General features: G+C 50.4%; 1 protein-coding gene across 1 annotated transcript in view; it reads left to right on the top strand.

Annotated features, from left to right (window-relative positions):
- The window catches only part of LOC130584722 (leucine-rich repeat-containing G-protein coupled receptor 6-like), a 133,841-nt gene that overhangs the window by 45,789 nt on the left and 63,843 nt on the right, over positions 1-24,209 (top strand). The window contains exon 2 of the mRNA XM_057384871.1: positions 13,364-13,435. Coding sequence (XP_057240854.1) covers positions 13,364-13,435 — 72 coding nt within the window. The remainder of the gene's footprint in view (positions 1-13,363; positions 13,436-24,209) is intronic.

Here is a 24,209-nt window from a genome sequence, read left to right as displayed (position 1 = left end):
CTCTCCTTGTGTCCCTGTTCCCTGGGAGCTCTCCCTCTCCATGAGGCCGAGCATTTGTCCTAAAGCCATCTGCTCACCTCTGCCATGTTAATTGCTCATTTTCCTCTGACCTAAGATTTTTTTTTTCACATTCTGAGTAAGAGAAATCAGTTATCACTGGAGAGAAGAGCTTGCTCTGAGGAATCACAGGCGAGAAGACAGAGGTTTCTCATCACAGTTTTCCTCATTATTTCTTGCCAGCAAACCTCCTGTGCTTTTCCAGKAGCTTCTGAGGATCAGTGCCAGATCAGGTACAACCCTCCATGCCCTAATAACCAGATTCCTGTTCTTTGAGGGACTGCTGCACAGCTGCAGCACCAAAATCAACATCTGGCAAGGCCAGGAGAACCCATGCCAGGAGAGGACATCCAGGCCCTGCTTCTCTGCAGCTCTTTGTGCATTGCTCCCTCCCTGGCACTCAAGCCACCTCTCTCCATCCTCCCGTGGAGGTTTTCCAGCTGGGGCAGGCACAGAGGTGACACAGACACCTCAAAGTCAGTGAAACACAGAAACTCTGAGCTTTGCATCAGGGTGAGGCAGTCAACAGCTGCTCAGGGAACATCTCCCRTGCCTGAACACAGCTCAGTGTCAAGACTGGGGTTCCCACAGGGYTGTCCTAGGGTGACTSTATTCCCATCGCCTGCTTATGCCCAGTGAAATAAAATCAACCCTTCTGTAACTGTACCTTAGCTGAGGCTGCTCTGGCCAGASTTTGTGTTTTGTTTTATTCCTCCCCGTTGAAGGACAGTGCCGGGGAATGTCACCCAAATTCCAGSTGCGGCTGCAAACAGAGCAGAAGCAAGGAAAGCTCTTTCCCTGGGACTGCTTCTGTTTTTTTCCTCTTCTTCTYTGAACTTTTATTCAATTTTTTTTTCTCATCCGAGAATCAGAAGATTYCCSWGGGACAGTGGGCRGGAATCCACMAGGGAGCCACRGGAGAGACCCCACYCGACCCTTCGGGACCCCCGAGGGGGAGGCCCTGCCCAAGGAGAAAAGGACTCTAGAGCCAACAGCTGTTTSCACAGGTTTTTAGGAATTCCTTTGTCCCTTTTCGGGTCCCTTGTGGGCATATTGTTCTGTTTTGTTAGATAAACAGTTTTKCTTTCTTTTGGGGAAATTTGTTCCRGRCCCAGGTGGAGGAGGGGGCTTGCTGGAACTTGGGAGCATTCGCCCACCCTTAGAATTACCTCAGACTGGCACAAGGGCCTTTCTTGCAGGGGCAACTTTCTCATGAACAGCAAAAGGACCCTCCTACAATGCCCAGGAAAATCAGTCTTTTTTCTGAGTGAGTGTCCTAGAGCAAAAACTGCTCTTCATCAAATGCAAAAGTTTCCAGGCAACACAGATGTGGCAGAATTTTTGAATGAAAACATGTTGGGGATGTTTGAGTCTGAAGCAAAGGATTTTGTTTCAATTGGGGTTTCATTTTACTTCTGATTTTTCCACATTCAGCCTCAGGTTAGTTTGTGCAGGTGCTGCCTGTCATTAAATATTGCATTGTCATGGCTTGGCTTTTAGTGAATGAAATGTTTTGATGTCAGCATAAAGCATTTCCACCAGCCATTCAGACATTTTCAACTAAAAAACACATCAGATTTGGTCCCTTGTAAGATATTTCCACATTTTTCCTGCTCRTTCCAAGTAGTGACAGACACAAACCGCTCTAAGGTTCAGCAGTGCACCCACTCCAGCCCTCCAGTTTTCACCTGARCTGTGTTACCTGCTGGTCTCAGGGSTTTGGGATCAGATWTTSCCCAGGGTGGTGGAGATTTGGTGCTTTGTCACATGGTTTAGCTGATATGGTGGCACTTGATCACAGGTTGGACTTGATGGTCTCGGAGGACCTTCATGACTCTGTGATTGCATCATAACTCAGTGATTCTATCATAACTCTGTGATTCTAAACTCTATGATTCTATCATAACTCTGTGATTCTATCATGACTTTGTGATTCTATCATGACTCTGTGGTTCTATCCATGATTGATGTAATCCCCCCAGAGATGTGGCTTCCAAAGGGAGAGGCAGCCGAGCCCAGTGCTCTCTCAGTACACCCTTGTCCCAATTCTTGCCTGTCTAGGCAGCTTTTGTCCCCAGTCCTGTAGCATTTACCCACACTCTCTGACCACAGAGCCTGTCAGAGCCTTGCTCTCTATTTTCCTGTCATCCAGAGAGACAACAGGAGCAGCTGTGTGCTGCCAGACCCTCTCAGTGTGAGAGAACCCAGTGTGTTCACCTGCACCATTCCAGGCTCTTGAGCTCCTGCATGCCAGCCATGGGCTCTGCCATCAGCTCTGTGGGGTCTGGATATCACGGGAAATCAGCTGCAGGCATCCCTGGGCAGCCCTGGGAGAGTCAGAGTTGGCAGCAGAGGGGTATGTGGGCAGAGAAAGCAGGACAGAGACGGCTGCTTCGGGCCAGATGTGCAAGGACATTTTGCACAAATTAATGGTGGACACGACAGAAAGAGTCCAGCAGGGCTTTCAGCTCTAAACAGAAGTGGAACTCAGTATCCAGAGGACTTTTCTCCCAAATTCAAACACTGCCTTTCCTCATACATCCAGCTGATACTTTTCCAGAATACGTGGGACCAAATCCACTCTGTGCAGACTCAGCAATCAAAGGAAGGACATGGATGACGATGGCTCCGATCTGCAGCTGGAAGTSTCTGTGGCAGGGTGTGCAAACCACACCACCTTCACCCCAGCCTGCTCCTGAAGGGACAGCCAGACTCTCACCATTGTGGGAATGGGACAGGAGGTCTGGTGGTCCCAAAGCCAGTCCCAGTCAGGGACACAGTCAGAAAGCACTTGGGCCATGTGAGGTACCCAGCACAGCCAGCCTCTGTTGCTCTCTGGTGTTTGCTCTCTGGTGTTTGCTCTCTGGTGTTTGCTCCAAGAGCCTCTGGGAGCAGCAAGGAGACACCTTTTGATCTTTTCAATGATCTTTTCCTCTGTGCTGCCCCCAGCCTGTCTGGGCCCACTGGCCGGTCCTGGTAATCAGTGATTTAAGCACCCTTGAGCCAGATGTAGGACTGACCAATCAACCAAATAGTCACAGATGGATTTATCCTCCCTTTATTTGTCTTGCATCTTTGTCTTGTGTCTGAATAGAGGGACTCTATAAAATACTTTACCAGCAATTTGCACTTTAAAAGCACATCCTCCTACTGTATCAAACCAGCATCATATAAATATTTTTTTTCTAGTTTAGAGGTTCTTTTAGATTTGATGTGTTCACACTGATAAAAATGTTGAGGTTGACCCAGCTCATCCACTTACCAACTCTGAATCCTGTTAAGTGAAGCTAACATGTAAAAGGAGATTTTATAAAGAGGCTGAAAAGTCTTGCTTGGATATTTKCAGGACAGAAAGTATTTTTATTTTCAAATGACTTTTGGTTTAGAGTGTCTTTTGTGGGATCTTTTTTTTCTTTTAATGTCAGCACTGGGTGGTGGGGCGGGGGGGCAACCAACATGATTTTTATTATTTTGATATTGATTTTTATTATTTTGATTGAACCCAAACCAATTCTTTCTGGACTTCTCTGGGCTGTTCATCTGGAGAAGAGAAAGCTCCAGGGAGACCTGAGAGTCCCTTCCAGTGCCTAAAATGGGTTTACAAGGCTGTAGATGGACTTTTCACAAGGAAACGTGCTGATAGAGCAAGGGAGAATGACCTTAAGATGAAGATTTCCATGTCATGGGAATCACCAGAAACATGAACTTGCAGGWTGGGAACAGAAAAGAAAAATTGTGAACCTTGCCCAACATCCACCTTGAAGCCAGGCTGCTCATCTGGAAGGTGACAGAGGGAGGGCAGGGGGCTCTGTCAGCCTCCCCCTCAGTCTGATGTGTGAGATTCCCCATGCCAGCTCTGTGCATGGGCATGGAAAGCACCAGGGCACTCATGCACCTGCAGGACAGGAGCTGGCAGTGCCTGTGGTGCCACTCAGAGCCATCCCCAGCCACACAAGGCACCTGCTCCCTGCCTCCCCACAGTTCAGTGCCTTCCCCTGTGATTGCAGCACTCCTCGGGAGCCAGGGCTGCTGCAGCACACAGAGCCCAGCAGGAAAATCCCTGTGAGCTCAGGGAGTGCTGGGACAATGCTCTCAGACACAGGGTGGCATGGTTGGGGTTGCCTTGTGCAGGGCCAGGAGCTGACTCAACCTTTGTGTGTCCCTTCCAGCTCAGGATATTTTATGATTCTGTGATTCTGTGACACACTCAGCAAAATCCACAGTTTTAGAAAAAGCACCCTCATGGTCTGATCTTCATTTCTGCCCCACAGCACAGTGGCTGTAGCTGCAGCCTGCTCTGCCAAGTGCCCTGCCCTTCTCCCTGCCCTGGGCTTGCACCGCCACACCTTCCTGTCCCCACTGTCTGTCCCCTGGGAGCCCTGGGGTGGGATGGGATCCACTGACAGCCCTGACCTCACCTTTCTGAAGTGATTTCTTCTGGTTTCACATCAGCCAGGGGCAGGAAGGCATCATTGCCCCCATGCTGGAGGGTTCCTGACACAGTGCAGAGCCAGGGCAGGTACAGGGGGAGATGCAGGAGCAGCAGCCAGAGTGGCATCAGGGCTGTGCTGGCCACTGCTCTGACTGCCCAGACACAACATCCAAACACTTTCTGGTACAGGAATGGGCTTAATCCCACCCTGGCAAACTGCCCTGGGCTGAGACTTTATCACTGAAGCATTGTGGAGATCTGGGACAGGGCCTACACGTGGGGGATGATCCAAGATGACTGATCTATTTTCAAACGTGGAGAGGTGGGAGTAGAAACACGTTCTGCTCTTGCCCACTGCAGCAATCTGGGATTGGAGCACCGCTGGTGCCTCCAGATATGCTGTGATGCAAATGAGCTCTTTCTGCTTTGATCTCTTCATCTTCCCTTTGTCCTTCTCTTTATGGAGATTGCCTCTAGCACAATTTTCAACCTGCAGGCTTTTAGGAAGAGTTTCAGCTGGTTCTATGGCTCCAGGTACCATCCTATCCTCAGCCCCAGATTTGCCCCAGGCAGCTCAGGCATTTTGTGGTGACCTTGGAGATTTCAAGATGAAGAGGAARAGAGATAGTAAGAACCTTTATGAATCACTCTAGTACAATCTGAAGTATTTCTGAAACAGTCACGTATTGCCTTTGGGCTTCTTTTCTGGTGSTGTAACTGTGTGTTTTTACTGGATCCTAACAAGAGTGGCCAGGAGAGAGGCAGAGACAGTTGCCCACCGATTTCAGGGTTTTTCATGCCTTCAAAGAGCAGGCCTAGTGCTGGGCCTTCTCAGGATAAGGATGGGAATTTTGGTCTGGTTTGGTCAGTTCCCCTGGAAATCAGACTGCTGGACTGGGAGGCCTTAACACTGTAATTGTGCAATTAATCTATCAAAAGGATACCAGGTCATTGGTTTCTCCCCACAATCWTAAAAATTTCTGCTCACCTGCCTGAGTGTAAGGAAGGTGTTTTGTAATGTCCAGGAAGCCATGTGTTCAGCACCAAAAGTGAGAGAAGCTGTGTTGAGCCTGTGTTGGGAAAAGRGCACATTAATATCCCAAACAACTTGAAAAGCATGAACATAGTGGAGCAATTTAGGACTTGAGAAGACAGTCACCATCCCCATGGGATCCTCCTGGAGGCTTCCTGCAGGCTCAGACCAGGATGTCAGTCAGATGTGTCCTTTGGGGCCACTTTGCCTCCATACAAACAGGGAGCAAGAGGTCCCAAAATCCTGCAAACCCTATCCAGTGACTGGGCCATCATMATTTCCAGTTGTAGCCACATGGATTTCACTGAAGCACCAGGAAAGCCAGAAACTCATGGAGAACCCCACTGTGGGCTCYGTGAAGGTCCGGGAACAGCAACCTGAGCTTGCAGAAACCTTGCAGAAAAACAATTCTTGAAGGCAGCTGTGACAGCAGGAGGACACAGAATTCTCCTTCTGCTGAGCCACAGGGGGACCCACGGGGAGCACCTCATGGGACTGAAGCTCAGGACCAGACCTTCTGCCCCTTTGGAGCAGACAGAGGTGGTTGGGGAATGTCTTCTCCCAGCCACAGGTAGCAGCTGCTCCTTCTGTAGGACATGGGTCCTGTTTTGCCTCCCAGGAGTGCATTTCTCTGCCAGTTTTGGCAATTTCCTAGAGCCCAATGCACATCTGGCTCTAAGGTCTCTCTGCTTGGCCCTTCCCCTGCAGTTTCACCTTTCAGGACCAGGAGCAGMCATGGTCCTGTTGTGTTACTCCACTCCCTGTGCTTTGGGTCTGTTGTCTTCTGTTTGCATTAATTTCTGTTGCATTAATTCTCTGGGGAAACTCTTTGTGCTTGGGAAGGCTCATCAGGAGCTTTGGGGGTAATGGGCAGGGCTCTTCTCTCCCCAGGTTTGTGGGCAGCTTTGAGAAGCCTCGAATTTGTGWGTGAGGCATCAATCCTGCTGTCCCTGGAGGAACATCCTGTGGCAGGAACTGCAGAATGTCCTTCATGCAGCCCCTACAGCAGCACAAACCCTGCCCTTTCAGCCCAGAGCAGGCACAGCCAAAAAACACAGGAGGTGCCCTTCCCAGGCTGCTGGAGTGATGCCTGAAACAGAGCTCACCTGAAACGAAGGCCAGACAAAGTTAAGAGAATAAAAGCAGACAAATTTAATCCAGGTCTGCAGGTACAATTCAGGGAAGACAAAGCCTCCTCCTGAGGCTACACCCAAAATGGACCCCAAGACACAAGATATTCCCCTTTTATCAGTTCTGTCTCATGAACACATTGGGCCCAATTCTCCAATGATGACACCTTCAGGTGATGATGTCAATCCCCCCCAAGCTTGCTCCCACCAATTCTCTGTTGTTTCCATATTTTGGGGCTCTGAGGCAGTGAGGTGTCCTTGGATTTTAGGCCCAGAGAGGAATTGTTTTGTCTAAAAATGGGAGAGCAGGAGCTCAGTGCTGTACACTGAGAAGTATAAGAATACAGATACATGAAAAATATAGAAGCTAAAAATCCTAATGCATTAGGGGCTGTGCCCTGCCCACAGTGACATCCACGGCTCTGTGGCTCAGAGCACACCACCACAGCCTGCCTGATGCCAGAGATGAACCCCTTTGATCTTTAAAGCTCCCACCATCCCTGAGCTAAAACCCTGTGGTCACCATCTCCCAGCACAGATGGAGAGCACRGCAGGCAGGCCCAGCAGGAACCCAGAGCAGCGTGTGTGTGTCACCTCATTTTTTGGTGAGGAAGATCAGCTAATCAGTGAACAATCAAAGGGTGTTCATGAAAGAAGGTGACATCAAAGCAAATAATTTAAGGAACCCCTCGAGGGCCAGAGGAGTTGTAAGGTCTGAGGCTGAATCACATGAGCTCAGTTTCCATGAACTGTGTCTCAGTTTTCCTGCAGGTACAAGTTGGAAATGCTTACGATAAATGTTTAGAATTAGTTGGGGAAGGGGGGAAAGTTAAATCACACTAATTATAGCCACGATGGCTTTGGTGCAGTGCCATTTGAAAGCAGAGGTGTTTTCAACACCTAATGCAAGAGGCGTTAAAGGACCTTTGCTTCCTGGGTAAACAGGGTGATACCAGAGCAGAGTTTCAGTTTTGGGAGTAGCAGAGAAGTTCACTCTGCTGGCAGCATTTCAGAGCAGAGCCATGAAGGATGATTGGACAGCAGAAGAATTCCTGTTTTTATTTGATATCTTGTAGAGAGGATGGACAGGGCAGTCACCAGGGAAGGAGGTGCAGGGGAGCTCTGGGACAGGAGAGGGGTGGCTTGTCCCAGAGCTTGGGGACAGGAGAGGGGTGGCTTGTCCCAGAGCTCTGGGACCGGAGAGGGTGGCTTGTCCCAGAGCTTAAGGACAGGAGAGGGTGGCTTGTCCCAGAGCTTGGGACAGGAGAGGGTGGCTTGTCACAGAGCTTGGGAACATGAGAGGGGTGGCTTGTCCCAGAGCTTAGGGACAGGAGAGAGTGGCTTGTTCCCAGGCACCACTGCTGTGGGGTGCCATGAGCTCAAAGGCAAGAATCTGGACAGTTCCTCTGCARGTCCTGCATTGCTGCAGCACCCCGTTTCTTCTCCTACCTTCCTAATTTCTTTGAGAGTTTAAGGGACTTCGGGATTTGAATCACATGCTTTTGTAGAGCCTGCTGTGCTGCAGACCTCACCTCTGCAATGGTTTCTTCAGTGCAAATGACAGCAGCCACGCATAGATCTGAGTGACTCGGCACTTGTGTGGCCTCCCTGGACGCTGGTCACTCCAAGGAGASCCCTAGGTGGGAAAGTGACAGTCACTGACACAGCTGACAAAGGTCACAGGAGTCCCAAACCCATTTACTCCATCCTGCTGGATGCTGCAGGAAAAAAAAAAAATAATCCACCAAGGTTCAAACGCCACAGGTTCCTTTTAAATTAACTAAACRTGGCTGACTGAAGTAACCACCCCCAAACACTTGCAGGGATAAACAGCTCCTCTGATTGCTCTGACAGGAAGCATTTCCACCCTTGCATGTGCAGGGGATGTACATAACATAAGAAACCTTACTAAGAGGAAAAGCACGAGCTTGGGAAAACACAGCAACAAGTCAACAACATCTTTAAATGAGTAATAAGTCAAATATTTACTCCCACAACACTTCAGGCAAAGAATCCTGCGCCTCAGCTTTCACACAAGCATGGACAGCCTGTGGAGAAACATCTCGTACTTTTGTGGCTAGAAAAATCACCGGGTCCAGAGCTGTGCTTGGGAAGTTTATTCCCAGCCCTTGGAGGAGTTTGTTCTTCCTTCACACCATTTATCCTGGCACACTCCATGCTGTCCTCACACCCCAGCCAGTCCAGAAGCTCGCCCATGCCAAGCTGGGTGTGATGTCCCCTGCTCTGGGRGTCCCTGCAGGTCACACTGGAGAATAAATGGCAAAGTTGAGTCCAGGGGATCTTTTCCTTGCTGTTCATTAACTGGCAGACCAAGGCCAAGATTTGCAATTTTTTGGGGTCCCCTTTTCAGGGCTGTCGGTGCAGGTGTATTGCACTCAMGTCCTGCAGGATTGCAAACCACCAGAGTGCTCCAACAGCCAAAACATTGGTRGGTTTTAAAGAGAATTAYTCAAAATGTAACAACCTTGGAAAYCTGAAGAAAAAATGGGTTTTTCTTCCCTGCTCAAAGASATGGTGGAGGACAGCCCCGTGTCTCAGATGTGCCCAGGAGCCCCAGGGCTGCAGGAAGGGAGRGGAGGGGGTGTTTAAAGAAAAGCCCTGTGCTGGGGGGAGCTGTGAGGGGACACAGTGATGGGACAATGGYGCCTCTCATCTGCCTTTCAGAAGATTTCTTCAGAAACGTTGTGCATTTTGTGATCAAGGCAGGAGGAAAAAGTGTCCAAGTCCAGGCTGGACAGGGCTTGGAGCACCCTTTGACAGTGGGAGGTGTCCCTGCCCACAGCAGGGGTGGAATGGGACGAGCTSTRAGGTCCCTTCCAACACAAYCATTCTGTGATTCYGTGACTCTAAATGACATTTGAGCTCCCATATCCTCAGCCCCCTGCTGCCTTGCTGCTGGCTGGGGCTGGGGCTGCACATCCCTGCAGCCACCACCCAGCCAGGCTGTGACACAGGGACTGTCCCCATCTCACCTGGACACACAAAAGGCGCTTCAATGAGGCTTGGAAAGCRTCTCCTGCAGCAGGCAAGGARTATCCCCTACTCGGCCAGCAGAAGRCAATTTCAGGGGTAGACCTGACAATTTCAAGGAGATCTTGGGTGCTTCAGACCTGTGCTTTCTTTCACAGTCTTTCGGTTTACATTATTTTTCGTTATTTTCACATTGTTCCACAACATGTCACAACATCAGACGGATTCATTACAACACAAACAGGAGACACTTTGATGTAGGGAAAAAAGATGTTTTAATGGGTGCTAAGTAGCAACTGCCCTTGGGGGTTTAAAAATAAAAATAGAAGCAGCACAAAATAATATTTTAACCCTTGTATCCCAGGATCACCAAAGTATAGAATGCAATGCTGCACACAGAATAGTCCAGGCAATAATTTTATTTTTGCAATCATTCTGAAAACAGAATTTTGAATTCTCATAAGTTTTTTGGTGAGTTTTCTACAGCTTCTTTGGAAAAGAGAAAGCTATAAATAAAAAAAATATAAACTTTGCCAGGAGTGTTTTCAAAAGGGATTGTGAAAATGTGAGGTTTTGTCTCAGGACACCTCTGCAGAGAATATGCAAAGGCATCTTCCAGCCTTCCTGATGTGTCACCTGCCTCCACCAGTGCCAAACAGAGCTGGTCAGAACACGGTGATTTGGGCTTTTTGTGGAAAATGGCACAAAATGCAAAAGCCCACACCCCCCAGGTGTTCTGCTCTTCACCAGCAAAACTCAGGCATTTTTAAATTTTTTTCACAGAGGAATATGAAGGCATTTCAGTAAATATTGCAAAAAACTCATTTTTCAGTGAAGCAATTTCCTATCCAGAGCCCAAAGACAGCTGAGACGCTCCAGGTGATTTGAATTTGTGACCTGTGGGGTCTCAGGTGTCCTGAGCAGATGGAGCAGCCCAGAGAGCTCCCTCTTGTATTGCTGGGTTCTCCTGAGAGACTTTTCATGTTTCAGTCCTTGTCCTTGGCACAAGCCCCTTCCTCCACACCTTAGTCCAGTGCCAGGACATTCCCAGTGACACTGGGAGGACAGGGAACGTCCTTCCTTAGGCTCACAAAACCTGTCAGATTTACACAAGGAAAGTGTAAAGTAAATTGCCGTTATTTTGTTGGTGTTTTTTCTCGTTTTCCCGTTGCTCCCATCAGCCTCTGAGCTCCCAAGAGCTGAGCCGTKCCCTGTCCATGCACAGGGACAGAGAACAGCCCCTCCTGCCTCACACAGGGCTCCCCAGAAGCTCAGGACTCTTGGGCAATATCCCCAAGCAAGGGATATGCCCCCATCAATTCCCTTTGCTTTTAACCACACCCACTTTCCCCCAAATACCAACCTGTGTATGGAATCACTGGGGACAGAGCTGCTCTCATACCCTCATGTGAGGAAAATTAATCCACAAACACCAGAGGTTTATGTCCAAAAAGGAGACAGAGGAGTCCTGTAMCTTTATTCATGAAYAARGRAGAGYTCATGGGTAGTTCCCATGGGGTCTCTCAAATTGATAAAGGAYGCAGCCTCTTTTATCCCAATTTCCCARCCACGGTTCCCTCTCTCTTTCCCCATTGGCTGAGGGACTGGAGAGGTACAGGCTCCCCAAATGCCCARTGCACCCCCCCTTCTAATGTRCATCCCCCCTTTAATGTACATCTCTGCGTCTGTGCTCYTGTAGTTCATTAACACAGTCTGGGGTCAGTCAATCAGAGRMATTCCAATGGAAATACTTCCARTTGTTCCCTTCTGTCTCCCAAATGGGTCTTACCTCACCCCCAGAGTCACAGTTTGTTTGTAAAGACACTCCCTTCTCATTCCTTTCACTCGGATGAGGAGAGCCCTCAGTGACTCTGAAATGTGCCAAGGGATTCAGCTTCAGCACCAGCCTCATCTGCCCTCTTAGTTTTAGAGGTCAGTGCTCCCCTGCTCRCCTGGACACAGCCTGGGGTGAGGTGAGCAGCGTGGTTTTCCTCATGTGCAGCTGCTCCTGAGGAAAGGGTCGCACCTCTCAGATATCCGACCTCAAGARCAGCCTTGGAGCCCAGAAATATCCGTGTTTTTCCCAAATACCAGCTCGTGTGTCAAACCACTCAGGACAGAGCTGCTCTCACACACTCAGATGAGGAGAGGTCTGCACAGGCTGCTCACAGTGACTCTGAAACATGCAAAGGCCTTAAAACTCAGCAGCAYCAGGCACCCTCTGAGTACCAGCACAGCCTCCTCCTGCAGGGTCTGCTGCACCCTGAGCCAGCAGATGAGCCTTTAGCTGGAGATGGCACAATCTGCCRGGCTCCTTCCACCTCCTGAACCTCAGTTTGTCACCCACAGAGCCAACCTTGGCCCCTCATTCCTGTTCTGCAGTTTGTGCAGTGTAGAGAAAGCCAGTCCAATGGGATGTGCCCCTTCTCCCATGGGATATTCCCCTTTTCCCATGGGATATTCCTCTTCTCCCATGGGATATTCCCTTTCTCCCATGGGATATTCCTCTTCTCCCATGAGATATTCCCTTTCTCCCATGGGATATTCCTCTTCTCCCATGGGATATTTCCCTTCTCCCATGGGATATTCCCCTTTTCCCATGGGATATTCCCCTTCTCCCATGGAATATTCCCCTTTTCCCATGGGTTGCTGTCTCCTCTGTGTGTCACCCACTGGGAAAGCTCCATGTGGGGGCTGATATGACCGTGGTGACAGAGATGCTCTTGTGCCCAAGGRCACATTGTCCTGTTCTGGTGTCACAGGGCTTCCTGTCCACTCTCCAAAACCTGTGGGACAGCAGCACTGCTCGTGCTGCTGGGAAATGTCCCAAGTTGCTCCATAACGTGGAGCAGCTCAGGCAGACCACCCTGAAGGAGCCAGCTCTCCCTGGCTACTCCTTTGCACCCTGTGCGGGCAGAGCTGGGTTGTGATGAGGTGTGAAAGTTGAAATGCTCTTTGCAGGGGCTTCTTGCTTTCCCGCTGTGAAAAACGAGGTTCATTCTTTTGTTAAAATGTAAAAGTTTAATAAAAGACAATAGGGGACAAAGACAATAAAGACACAGCGTTGGGTGTTTGACTCTCAGCCAAAAAGCACACTTGCCATTGACGGAGACATCTGAAATACTTTTCGTATTGTATCAGTTTATTCATAGGCACTTATGTATATTCAAATATTTTTCTAAACTAGTTTGCATGTTCTAGGAGCTGTTTAGCCTGATTCTTCCTTGGTCTCGCTTTTTTAGAGCATGTGTATTTCGTAGCTGTGGTTTTGTCTGGTTTTGTTATTGTCTCTAGTTTGGGCTTTATTCTGTGTTTTTTTGGATGGCAGTTGTTGATAGTTGACATATCAATAGTAGGGGTTTTCATTGCATCGTTTTTTGGATGTTGTTTAATTAAGTAGGCTGTTCGGTTATTGTAAGTAAAACTATAAACTTTCTAAAATAACTCTATTAGTTATTTCACTACTATATCTTAATTTAGTTAGTAATATAAATAAAGGCATTAGTTATTGTTGTATAACTATATCTTTACAACAAGGCTATTTCTGTAAGAATTAAAACCATACACACAACATCTATTTTAATATTTGCAAAATGCCAACACTATAATGTGTATTTATCACACTGCTCAGCAGAGAGGGCACACAGAGCCTGCCCCAAGATTATTTTGTTCAAAACACTGCCTTGCTGACCAGAAACCTCTGTCTTTGCTTCCTTGCAGAGACCTGAGCATGAATAACATCAGCTGGCTGCAGCCACGCGCGCTCCGACACCTGCGGTTCCTGGAGGAGCTGTGAGTACGGGGCACGGGCGGGGGGCTCGGGGGGCACTGCCCGGGGTCCTGGGGCACCACGGCCTCAGTGCTGCCCCTGCAGCTGCAGGGAAGTGATGCCTRAAACAGGGCTCACYTGAAACAGAGGSCAAAGTTAAGAGAATAAAAGCAGACAAATTTAATCCAGGCCTGATGGTGCATTCAGGGCAGACAAAGCCTCCTCATAAGGCCACWCCCAAAATTGATGGCAAGATCTTCACCTTTTATAAGTTCTGTCTCATTAACGTATCAGGCCCCAATTCTCCAATGACACCTTCTGGTGATGATATCAATCCCCCAAAACTTGCTCCCCTAATTCTCTGTTGTTTCCATATTTTGGAGCTCTGAGGCAGTGAGGTGCCCTTGGATTTCAGGCCCAGAGAGGAATTGTTTTTCTAAAAATGGGAGAACAGGAGCTCAGTGCTGTGCCCTGGAGAAGTACGAGAATACAGACACATCAAAATAGAGAAGCTAAAAATCCTAAAGCATCAGAAGGAGGTTGCAGGCTGGGACTGGGGTTATTGCTGCTCCAGATGAAGGGTTTCACTGAGGTCCTCACCTCCAAGCTGAGATGGGGCATGAACCAAAAGCCAACATGAAAAAGGACCTCATCTCCTGTGCACAAATCAACACCGTGCCCTGGAGCAGAGCCGGCAGAGAGCTTCACTCACCCTCCTGCAGACAGGGCTCCCCTCACAGCCTCCTGCAGSCCAGAGACACAGGAACTTGGATGGAGACCACTCTGGAAAAATGAAGCCCAAAAACTTTTCCCCAGAGGCTGAGGTGCCCCCCACTCACCGGTGTGCCCTGAGGTCAGAGCAGACACACTCAGGCACAGCAGCAATCCCAGTGCTGGCCATCACCATGTGGCTATGTGTCAGTGGAGGAGCGGCCCCACTTCTGACAGGGTGAAAATTACCCAACAGCACAAGAAACCACTGGAATCCTTTGTGAGCCCCAAAAATGGGAGCCGAAGGGGCAGAATGTTGAGGTTGACCATTTCTGCATGAGTAAATTGCACCTGCATGGTCTCACTCCACTTGACCATGAGAAATACCTCCAGGTGTTATTCTCATGCTGTTGGCACTTTCAACGCAACACCTTGGGTTGGAAAACACAGTTTCTCCAAAACACTGTTATTGCATGGCGTGAAATCCCAATATTAATGCTGCATTTGGTGTGTGCTGTAAACTTACTGGGGTGGTAACAGTTACTGCAACTTCACCTGCCTGGATGAAACACTTTCACTTCACTGCATCAGATCTTGCCGCCGCCACAAGGCACAACCCTGGCATTTCAAAAACGGTGTTTTCCAAAATGTCAGAATCACAGACAACACCCTCACTCCCTGTGAGGGTGGGGAGGCCCTGGCACAGGGTGCCCAGTGAAGTTTGGCTGCCCCTGGATCCCTGGAAGTGTCCAAGGCCAGGCTGGACAGGGTTTGGAGTAACCTGGGACAGTGGAAGGTGTCCGTGCCCAAGTCAGGGGTGGAATGAGATGATCTTTAAGGTCCCTCCAAATCCTAATCATTGCATGAATCTGAGATTTTCTACTGTAGGTTTTTTACTACAAATGGTAGTGCAGCTGACCACCATTTGTGTGTATTTTAAATTATTACAGTTGTAAGGACCCCAGTCACCCAAGCCCTCCTCCCCAGCAGGCATTTACAGCCTGAGAATGAGGAACTTTTAATCCTGTTTTGGTTCTGGAGCCAGAGCTGCCCACAGAAGGTGGGTTCTTCACCACTTTGCATCCATCTTGCAGCCTTTCTCTTTCCATTTTCTCAGCATCCATGTCCAAGTGTGGACACCCTGCACCTTCACCGTGGGCAGTGAGGCTTTCCACACTCCCAGAGCAGCCTCTGCTTTGTACAATTAGCAGTTGTCTTGCTGCAAGCAGCCGTGTCCTGGTTACATCATGCACAAACAGAGCAGTCTCAACCGGCAGTGAATAAATATTCATGGGTTCCAAAAGCGCCAGCTTCCCACAGCCAAAAATAATTATGAATGAAACAGGCGAAGGGGGAAAATTTAAAGAGGAAAATGTGAAAAAAAATAGTTGGAAGTTGTTAGATAACATTTTATTAGAGGTTCTAAATGCCACAAGTCCTCCTTTGGAAAGGAGTAACATCACAGTTTGGGGAAGAAATGCAAACTGCAGCATCATATATCAGTGCATCAAGTGCCTGCTTGAATTTGATAGCAGTGAGATAGTAATCCTGTTTATGGAAATGAAGTAATTTATGTGAAATCAAGCAAGGATTTTATATATTACAGGGAATTAAAAGTGATTTTTTAAACAACAGCTAGACAGGGACAGTTTGTACAGCACTCACAGGCCTGTCATCGACCAGTAATGCAACTTGCCKGGCATTTCCCCTGCTCTTTTCATTTATATCCTCACCAAATTTTCATCCCACAACATTACATCAGGACCATGACATTCAGGCTGGGATCACCCTCTGTGCCAGGGCACGCATAGGAACCGAGCAAACAAACCCTGCCTGTTTAACATCCTCCAGGGAAGTTTGTTCAGGTTTCACAGCTCAGATCCCTGCTGATTTCATCGGCCTGGGACACATTCCCAGGGTCTGCCAGGGTGACACGTAGCACACGAGAGCAAACCCTTTGTCTTCATCCCCATGGCACAACTGCCTGTGCTGGGAAACACCAAGAGCAGAAACCCCCGTGAGCAGTGAGGGACGGTCCAGGCATCCCAAATCCAGGCATCCCAAATCCAAGTATCCCAAATCCAGGCATCCCAAATCCAGGTGTCCTAAACCCAGGTATCCCAAATCCAGGTATCCCAAATCCAGGTGTCCCCAATCCAGGTATCCCAAATCCAGGTGTCCTAAACCCAGGTATCCCAAATCCAGGTATCCCAAATCCAGGTGTCCCCAATCCAGGTATCCCAAACCCATTCATCCCAAACCCAGCTGTCCCAAACCCAGGCAACCCAAATTCAGGTATCCCAAACCCATCCCTGGGGATTTTGGGGGATGTTTCAGCCCCAGTCTGCCTCCTACACAGAATCACAAAGTCACAGAATATYCTGAGCTGGAAGGGACCCACAAGGAYCATCRAGTCCCARTCCCAGCCCAGCATAGCCCCATCCCCAAGAGTCACACCTTGGTGCCAGGCTCATTGTCCAAATGTTTTTTGGTCTCTGTCAGGCTTGGGGCCATGACCAATTCCCTCCCCTGACAAAACACCAGGTCAATCCCTGTCACTGGTCACAGAGGGAAGAGAGCAGTGCCTGCCTGTCACCTTCCTCTCCTGGGGCTGAGCAGTCCCAGTGCCCTCAGCTGCTCCTCRAGGCCCTTCACCAGTTTTATTGCCCTCCTTTGGATGCTCTCTGATAGTTTAATATCTGCACCCTTATTACATGCCCTATTACATGCTTGATAAACCAGCCTGGAGCAGCTGAAGACAAAATTTATGAAATTCTGTTCAAGGTGAACCAAAGCTGGTGTTCTGGGACTTTGGGTAACCCCAAAAATTTCTTTTAACCTGAGAGAGAAAGGTTACTCCTTAACATTTACTCTTTCACTTCAGGTAAAGCCCAAAAAGAAAATGGTATTTCAAACTGTATATGCTTTATTGCCAAGACTAAAAAAAATGGTGCTTGAAGCTTATGAAAAAAATCAGAGGTTCCTCAGCAATAAATTTGCYAAATTCAACCCAGTCTTTCAAATCTCCTTTTCAAGATCCTATGAAAACTCTTAGATTTTAGGGATGCTTTAAMTGTGATCTAATGCTCAGGAACACCCCAGGAATTCCTGACACCCTTGATCTATAACCCTTATCTTCTTCAACAGGCAGAGAAAGCCCAGGTTCCTCTGCTCCTGCTCTCCTCCTGCTCCTTCCCATAGCTGTGGGAGATGTCTGATGGTTGGGACTGGATGATCTTTGAGGTCCATTCTAACCCCTTAGCATTCTGTGATGTTCTGATTCTCTCTCCTGTCTCGTCAGATTCAGYCCCAGTAGCTCAGGGTCCCGTGGAGGAGAGCTGGTGTTCCACACCTTTCACAATCCCTCCTCTGTCTGCTCCTCTGTTTTAGCATCCTCTTGGGGGAAGTTCAGCTTCAGGGGAAGCTCCTCATGGAAGTGACGTTTCACAGATCACCTGGACTCRTGGCTGAGCCTGTGCATGTTGTCTGTTGACAACAAGGACACTGCCCTGGTTCATCCAGGACTTTCTGTCCCCTGGCTGGCACCAGTCCCTGGAAGAGGCTGGTGCTGCTCATCCATTCAGCGAGTGAGCAAAAGGAAAAGGAGTAATGGGAAGGGGGAAGAGGGCTGGAAAGGTGAGTGGGTGAAGCACACGTGTCCCAAGGACAGCAAGGACAGATGTGCCTGGTGTCACTGTGCCTGGTGTCACTGCTTGGAGCACTGCAAATCCAGGTGCTGGCTCCACTCGAGCCCTGAGCACACACCACACCGAGGGAGGCATGTGAGGGTCCTGGGGACAGCAAAGACATCCCCCAAACCACCCAGGATACCCAGCCAGGTGTCCCACGGGGCATTTCTGCACTGGCCCATCTCCCCTCTGCACAGCAAATGTGTCTCTCAAGGGATCGGGGGGTGCTGTGGTCAGGGCACAGATGGGGGCACAGGGGCTGCTCCAGCTCACTCCCTGTGTGCTCTGAGTAAAGTTATTTTTCCTCCTCTGCCCAGCAATGAGCGGATCCCCAGCAGTGTCCTGTGAGCTGTTTGTTGTCACTGTGAGCTGTTTGTTGTCACTGTGAGCTGTTTGTTGTCACTGTGAGCTTCTCAGGAAGGTGCTGTGAGTGCAGTTGGTTCTCATGCCCAGGGGATGCCCAGATTCTCCAGACTCAGCTGCCCTTGAAGGGGCGATGGGAGAGGGGTCCTTGGTGGCCATGCCCAGCCTGTGCCCCTCTGTCCTCTCCAGCYCGAGACAGCAGAGGCTGCATGAGCAGGCACAGCCCAGCCCAGGAACTCACCAGGCTCTCCCTGCAAAGAAAACCTGCAGGGATAGAGGTGCTCAGAGCTGGGCCTCACACAGGCAGGGAGCAGCCCAGAGTTTAGTGTGTCTCCTCTTTGTTTCTTTTCTTTTTCCCCCCTTCTTCTTTTCTTTCTCACTTTTTGGCAGCAGGAAGATTGTTTAAAGTTGCTAATAAATTCCAGTTAATGAAGCCTGAAAAGCCAGAGCTGGGAGCCAAGAGAAACAAGAGCAATCAGTACAGAAGGAATAGAAAGAGATCTTGAAAGCCAGCCTGGGAATAATAACATGTTGAAATGTGTTCGYCGGCGAGGGCTTTGTTACCGCGCTTTGAATCCGAGCTCGGGCGCTCGGTGCCAAGAGCAGAAACTGCAGCCAAAGGCAGGTGTTCATTGCCATTCACCTCTTGCCTCGGGGCACAGCGGCAAGATCAGACCCCTTCCCAGCCACTGGCTCTTTCACCTGCCTCTGCTGGGGCCCCGAGGGCAGCGGGACTCACCGTCACGGGGAGCGGGCTCAGCACCGCGCTCCGCACCCGCCGGGCCGTCCCTGCCGAGCTGCGGGACCGACAAACGGCAGAACAGCGAAAGGAAATAAAATGCAGATATTTTATATTAGGAATGCTGGGAATCTGAATGCAGGAACCCTCTTCCCACCCTTGCACCTGTGAGGGACCCCCCTGCTCTCCCTTCTTCCCATGCCAGTCCAGGGACCAGCAGAGCCATCATGGCTTTGGGAGCACCAGCGCTGTTTCTGCGTACCCCCAGCTGCTCTTAGAGCACCCCCAGCCCCCAGAACAGCTCCAGGCAGCTGGGACAGCCACCTCTGGGGGGGTTGGCCAGCACAGGGTGACACGTAGCACACGAGAGCAAATCCTTTGTCTTCATCCCSATGGCACAACTGCCTGTGCTGGGACATGCCAAGAGCAGAAACCCCCGTGAGCAGTGAGGGACAGTACAAGTATCCCAAACCCAGGTGTCCCAAAACCAGGTATCCCAAATCCACTCATCCCAAACCCAGGTGTCCCAAACCCAGGTGTCCCAAATCCAGGTGTCCCAAACCAAGGCAGTGTCTCTCTGCAGCGATGCTGGCTGTAGGGTACGACTCCTTTGGGAGCGACAGCTGTTCCATGGAAGGGCTGCTGGTATTTCTGCACACGAGTGCTGGCACCATGGTGAGATGCCATTCCCAGAGCAGTGCAGTGCCATGTCTGCAGCAGGGTACTCCTCAGACAACAGCTTTGGGGGTTTCCATGGCACAGCAGGCTTGGGCAGGTGTGTTACGGTGACATAAACTGTTGTGGGGCCATGACCTTGCTTTGCCATGCTGAGATTTGGGATTGCTGTTCCCTAGGTGGTCACCTTGCCTGGCACAGCCCTCCGTGTCCAGGTGGCTGTAGCTGAAGGGTTTCATCTCAGAATTCTTGGGCTCTGTGGTTCCCCCACGGTTCTGCACAGCTCCTGTCCGAGAAGGCACCAGGGAAACATTTGTTGACAACAAGGACACTGCTCTGGTTCATCCAGAATTTTCTGTCTCCCTGTCTGGCACCAGTCCTCGGCAGAGGATGGTGCTGCCCATCTATTCAGTGGGTGAGCAAAAGCACAGAAAGGGTTAAAGGATMATTTCTCACATGAATCCTTCCAACAGTCAGCCCTGTGTGTGGCATGGGGACTGTCCTCAGCCCTGCCTGAGGTACAGGTGAGGACAGGACAGAAGGGCTTCTGAGGGGTTGTCCCTCATAAACATTGACCAACAAGGCCAAGTTATTGCACCTGCCCAAATCACACTCCAAATGTTTCGAAAATTCAGAGGTTTCCATTCTATTTCTACTCCATTTAGACTAGGGAGAGTGCCCAGTAGCTGAAAAATTCTTGCTGGTTGGGATAGCTGGCCCCAATTTTCCTGAACACTGCTTCCCATATGACTGACTCTGTTCTGGGGTACCCCAAGTGGGACACCAAAAGTAGAGTCAAAAGTCAAAACTGCTCTGAAGGTTTCGGGGGAACAAACTGAAAACCTTTGGCGTTTATAATATAAAGAGATGAAGTGTCCTGTTCATTAAGGAGCTGTGTCTTACTAATCCTACTTGGCAAATGAATACAAACTGGCTTGCATATGAACATTCGTGTGGGTTGAAAGCTGGCTTGAGGACCATAAACAAAAGAACAAATGCGATCAATCTATCGAGTTGGAACAGGCATCCAAGGGGGGCACAGCGAGCAGAGCTGGAAACAGGCACAGTCTGCTCCTCAGGGATGGAGTGAGACAGCAAAGACCACATGAGAGGCATCTTCAGGAGATACCAGACCAGGACCAGCTGCAGATTCCTGCATGAGAAGGAAGAGTCCAGGCCTGGCCCTTTTCTCAAAYGTACCTTGTTTACACTTGTTGGCTTAATTGGCTTCATTCCTGCTTTGCACCAGCACRAGAACAAAGCCAGGCACGACATGGGGCCCGTGGTCCCCTGTGTGCCCAGAGGAAGGCCCAGGCTTGGCGTGGTGACACTGTTTGGGCAGAAGCGTGGAGCATCTGGGCACTCTGCCCTGAGAGCGTGAGTGCTTGAGAAACCAACTGCAGCAGGAGATCAAAGGGGCGGCCGACACGCTCAACARACGCCTGGCAAGGGGAACATTTCAGCAGGGTATGGACACACAGCCACACGTTTGTCCTGTCCTGCCAATGGGCAAAGTTCCTGCCTCCTAATGGGAGYGATAAGAGCATCACCGAGCTGCCTGAGCACCTGGCATGAGCCATCTTGCCCAGCGCAGCCGTCGGGCGTGCCATGCTTGTAGCGTGACCAAGAAGCCCAAGAGACAGGAGGGCTGAGCCTGCGGTAACCGAGYGGCAGCAACCATGAGGTGGTAAACCAGGAGTTCGTTCCAACTTGGAGTGTATTGGGAATGCAGATCAAAGCCTGGAGGAATGTTCCCAGAAATCAGGGGAGTGGTGGAAGAGGCGGGGGGAGAGCGGAATCTAAAATCCACCACRAGCTTTCTGAAGCAAGCCAGACATATCCAGCTGCCACCCTCCCCTTCTACCTGCCCCTTCCTTCCTTCCTCTATCACAACAGCTTTAAATCTTTAAATTTAAATCCACAACTTTCTCCCAGCCCTTTGTCATGGTGTGAACTTCACAGCAATAAATTGTGATCTCATCACTGACCTACCAAATATTTGATCCTCTTGCCTAAACACTTTTACAGCCTGGAAAGCTACAGAAAACTCACTAAAAAAAAAACCCAAAACCACAAGGACCAACACACTTAACAAGGTTTAGTCTCAGGAAGYACTGGCGAAAGTGGCACCAGGGAAAACTATTAAAATTTTCCTCTTTCAGCTCAGATTCTCWGGACAGCAGGACACACCACTGAACCAAGTCTATCCTAAAAAGAGCCCTGAGCAGGCCTGGAGCTCAGCTCATGTGCTGTGGACCAGAAATTCAGCTCTGCAAGAACAGCTCCCCTTTCCTGTGCTTGGGGCAAAGGCAGTGCCTCTCTGTCCTTCCTGGTGGGGTTATTTGCTTAAGTCTCCTCCGCAGAAGGAGTGAATTAGGAGCTGTCTCAGGGGATGCCACACTGGCAGCATTGCTCCCMGTGTTATTGTTCCATTTTAAATGGAGAGGAAGGAACCATTTCATTGCATTTCCTGTGGGATCTGAATTCTGCAGATGCATTCAATGGGTGTCTGTGTGCCAGGCAGAGGAATTTCTGGAGAGTTTGAGTGAGAGGGAAGAGGGAACCAAGCACTTGGAAGACTGCCAAGACCATGGACACAGGAAGGGTCACACACAGGACGAGTTTTGGGTCTCTTGCATAAACTGGCACAGGAGTTAACAACAGGGGAGCAAAGGATGGTCAGGAAAATGCTCCAAGAACTGGAGCCCCTCTGCTCTGGGGCCAGGATGGGAGAGGTGGGGGTGTTCAGCCTGGAAAAGGCGCAGGGAGACCTCAGAGCCCCTTCCAGTGCCCAAAGAGGCTCTGAGAGAGCTGGAGAGGGACTAGGGACAAGAGATGGAGGGACAGGACAAGGGGGAATGACTTCCCACTGCCAGAGGGCAGGGTTAGATGGATATGGGGAAGGAATTCTTCCCTKTGAGGGTGGGGAGGCCCTGGTACAGGTTGCCTAGAGAAGCTGTGGCTGCCCCTGGATCCCTGGAAGTGTCCAAGGCCAGGCTGGACATTGGGGTGTGGAGCAACCTGGGACAGTGGAAGGTGTCCCTGTCCATGGCAGGGGTGGCACTGGATAAGCTCTAAGGTCCCTTCCAACCCAAACCATTCTGAGATTCTGTGATACCTTTCAGTGGCCACCCTTCCTGCCTGACAGGACACCCCAAAACACTTGCCCATTCCTGACCTGCTCTTGGACAGGGGACAGTTGTGCTCCTTTGCTTGGAGCACCTGGCTACTGGTCTCAGCATCCTGCAGCACCTGTCCTGGGAGGTGAAGCAAACCCCCAAACCCYACCCTCCAGACCCTGAGTGCATGTCCCAGCCATGTCACATCCCTCTAGGAAAGTGAGAGCTCAGCCTGTGTGCACATAGACACAAGCACAAACCCTAACCCACCTCCCAGTCCCTGCATCCAGGTGAGCAGAGCCCGTCTGGTGTCAGTGCTGATCTCACACACTGATGGATGCCGGGGGAAGGTGTCGAGAGTCAGCGCTTTAATATCTCACAGCACCTCTCCACATCACAAGAACAACACAAAAAGAAGACTAAAACCTTCCATGACTCCTGCACAAATGCCTCTAGCTGGTACCTGAACATCTCCTCTTATAGCAGCTGCTTCTTGGACTCTTCATCTCAKCAGGAGATCATTGAGCTCTTACAAAGGCTCCTCAGCTGGAATCTGAACATCTCCCTTCACAGCAGCTGATCTCTTTTAGCTTTTTCCAATCGGCTTCCCACAATCATGGAGCCCAGTGACACTGTCCATTGCCTTGAGAGGCGAGTTCAGAGAAAAGGCTGTGGGTTGGTGCCTTCCYTTGTGCCTGCTCCTGGCTCGGCGTGGACCTCTGAGGGAGAGGAGCTGGGCTGCCCCAGCAGCCAGGAGGAGGTGAAGGAGSAGAGTGCAGAGCCAGAGGGCAGGGGTGAGCCAGGGACCAGGCACAGCCCCGGGGCAGCCCAACTGAGGATAGAAACAGCAGCAGCGAGGCACGGGGCCCCTGATCCGGARCTGGGGGTGCCTTGGACCTCTAAACTCACCTGAAACAGTGCCCAGTGAAACCAGGGAATCTACCACAGAGTTATGTTCTGTGTCACCATCAGCTGATGGCTGAGATGCCACCAGCTGGCTCTGCACCTATCCCCACAGCGTCTGGGGCTCCCTGCCACCCTGCTCTGAGGCCAGCAGCCCCAGCCTGGGCTCTGTTTAAGCCTCACATTCCTCCCCTGCTCATCCTAGAGGTCCCAGTTCCATTCAGGGACCTGGCACACACTCGAACACACCCAGGAAAGCGAGCAGGGAGGCGCGGAGCTGCCRGGAAAGGAACCGAGAGAGGCCTTGAGCCGGGAGTGCGGGCAGGGTGCGGGCAGGGGCGGCTGGGACAGCCCGGAGCCCCGCGGACAGGAACACGGACGGATGGAGGAGCAGGACGGACAGACAGACGGAGGAGCAGGGGGAGCACGGACAGACAGAATGCAGGAGCAGGAGGAGGACGGACGGACGGCTCCAGAAGCAAGCTGAGGAGGGACGGACGGATGGATGCAGGAGTCGGGGGAGGATGGACGGATGCAGGAGCAGGGGGAGCACGGACGGACAGACGGATGCAGGAGCAGGGGGAGCACGGACGGATGC

The sequence above is a fragment of the Malurus melanocephalus genome, unplaced genomic scaffold (genome assembly GCF_030028575.1).
Source record: "Malurus melanocephalus ecotype Western Australia unplaced genomic scaffold, MMel_1.1 scaffold_752, whole genome shotgun sequence".
NCBI lineage: Eukaryota > Metazoa > Chordata > Aves > Passeriformes > Maluridae > Malurus > Malurus melanocephalus.
The sequence above is the reverse complement of the archived record's forward strand: the minus strand, read 5'-3'. Positions and strand labels throughout refer to the sequence as shown.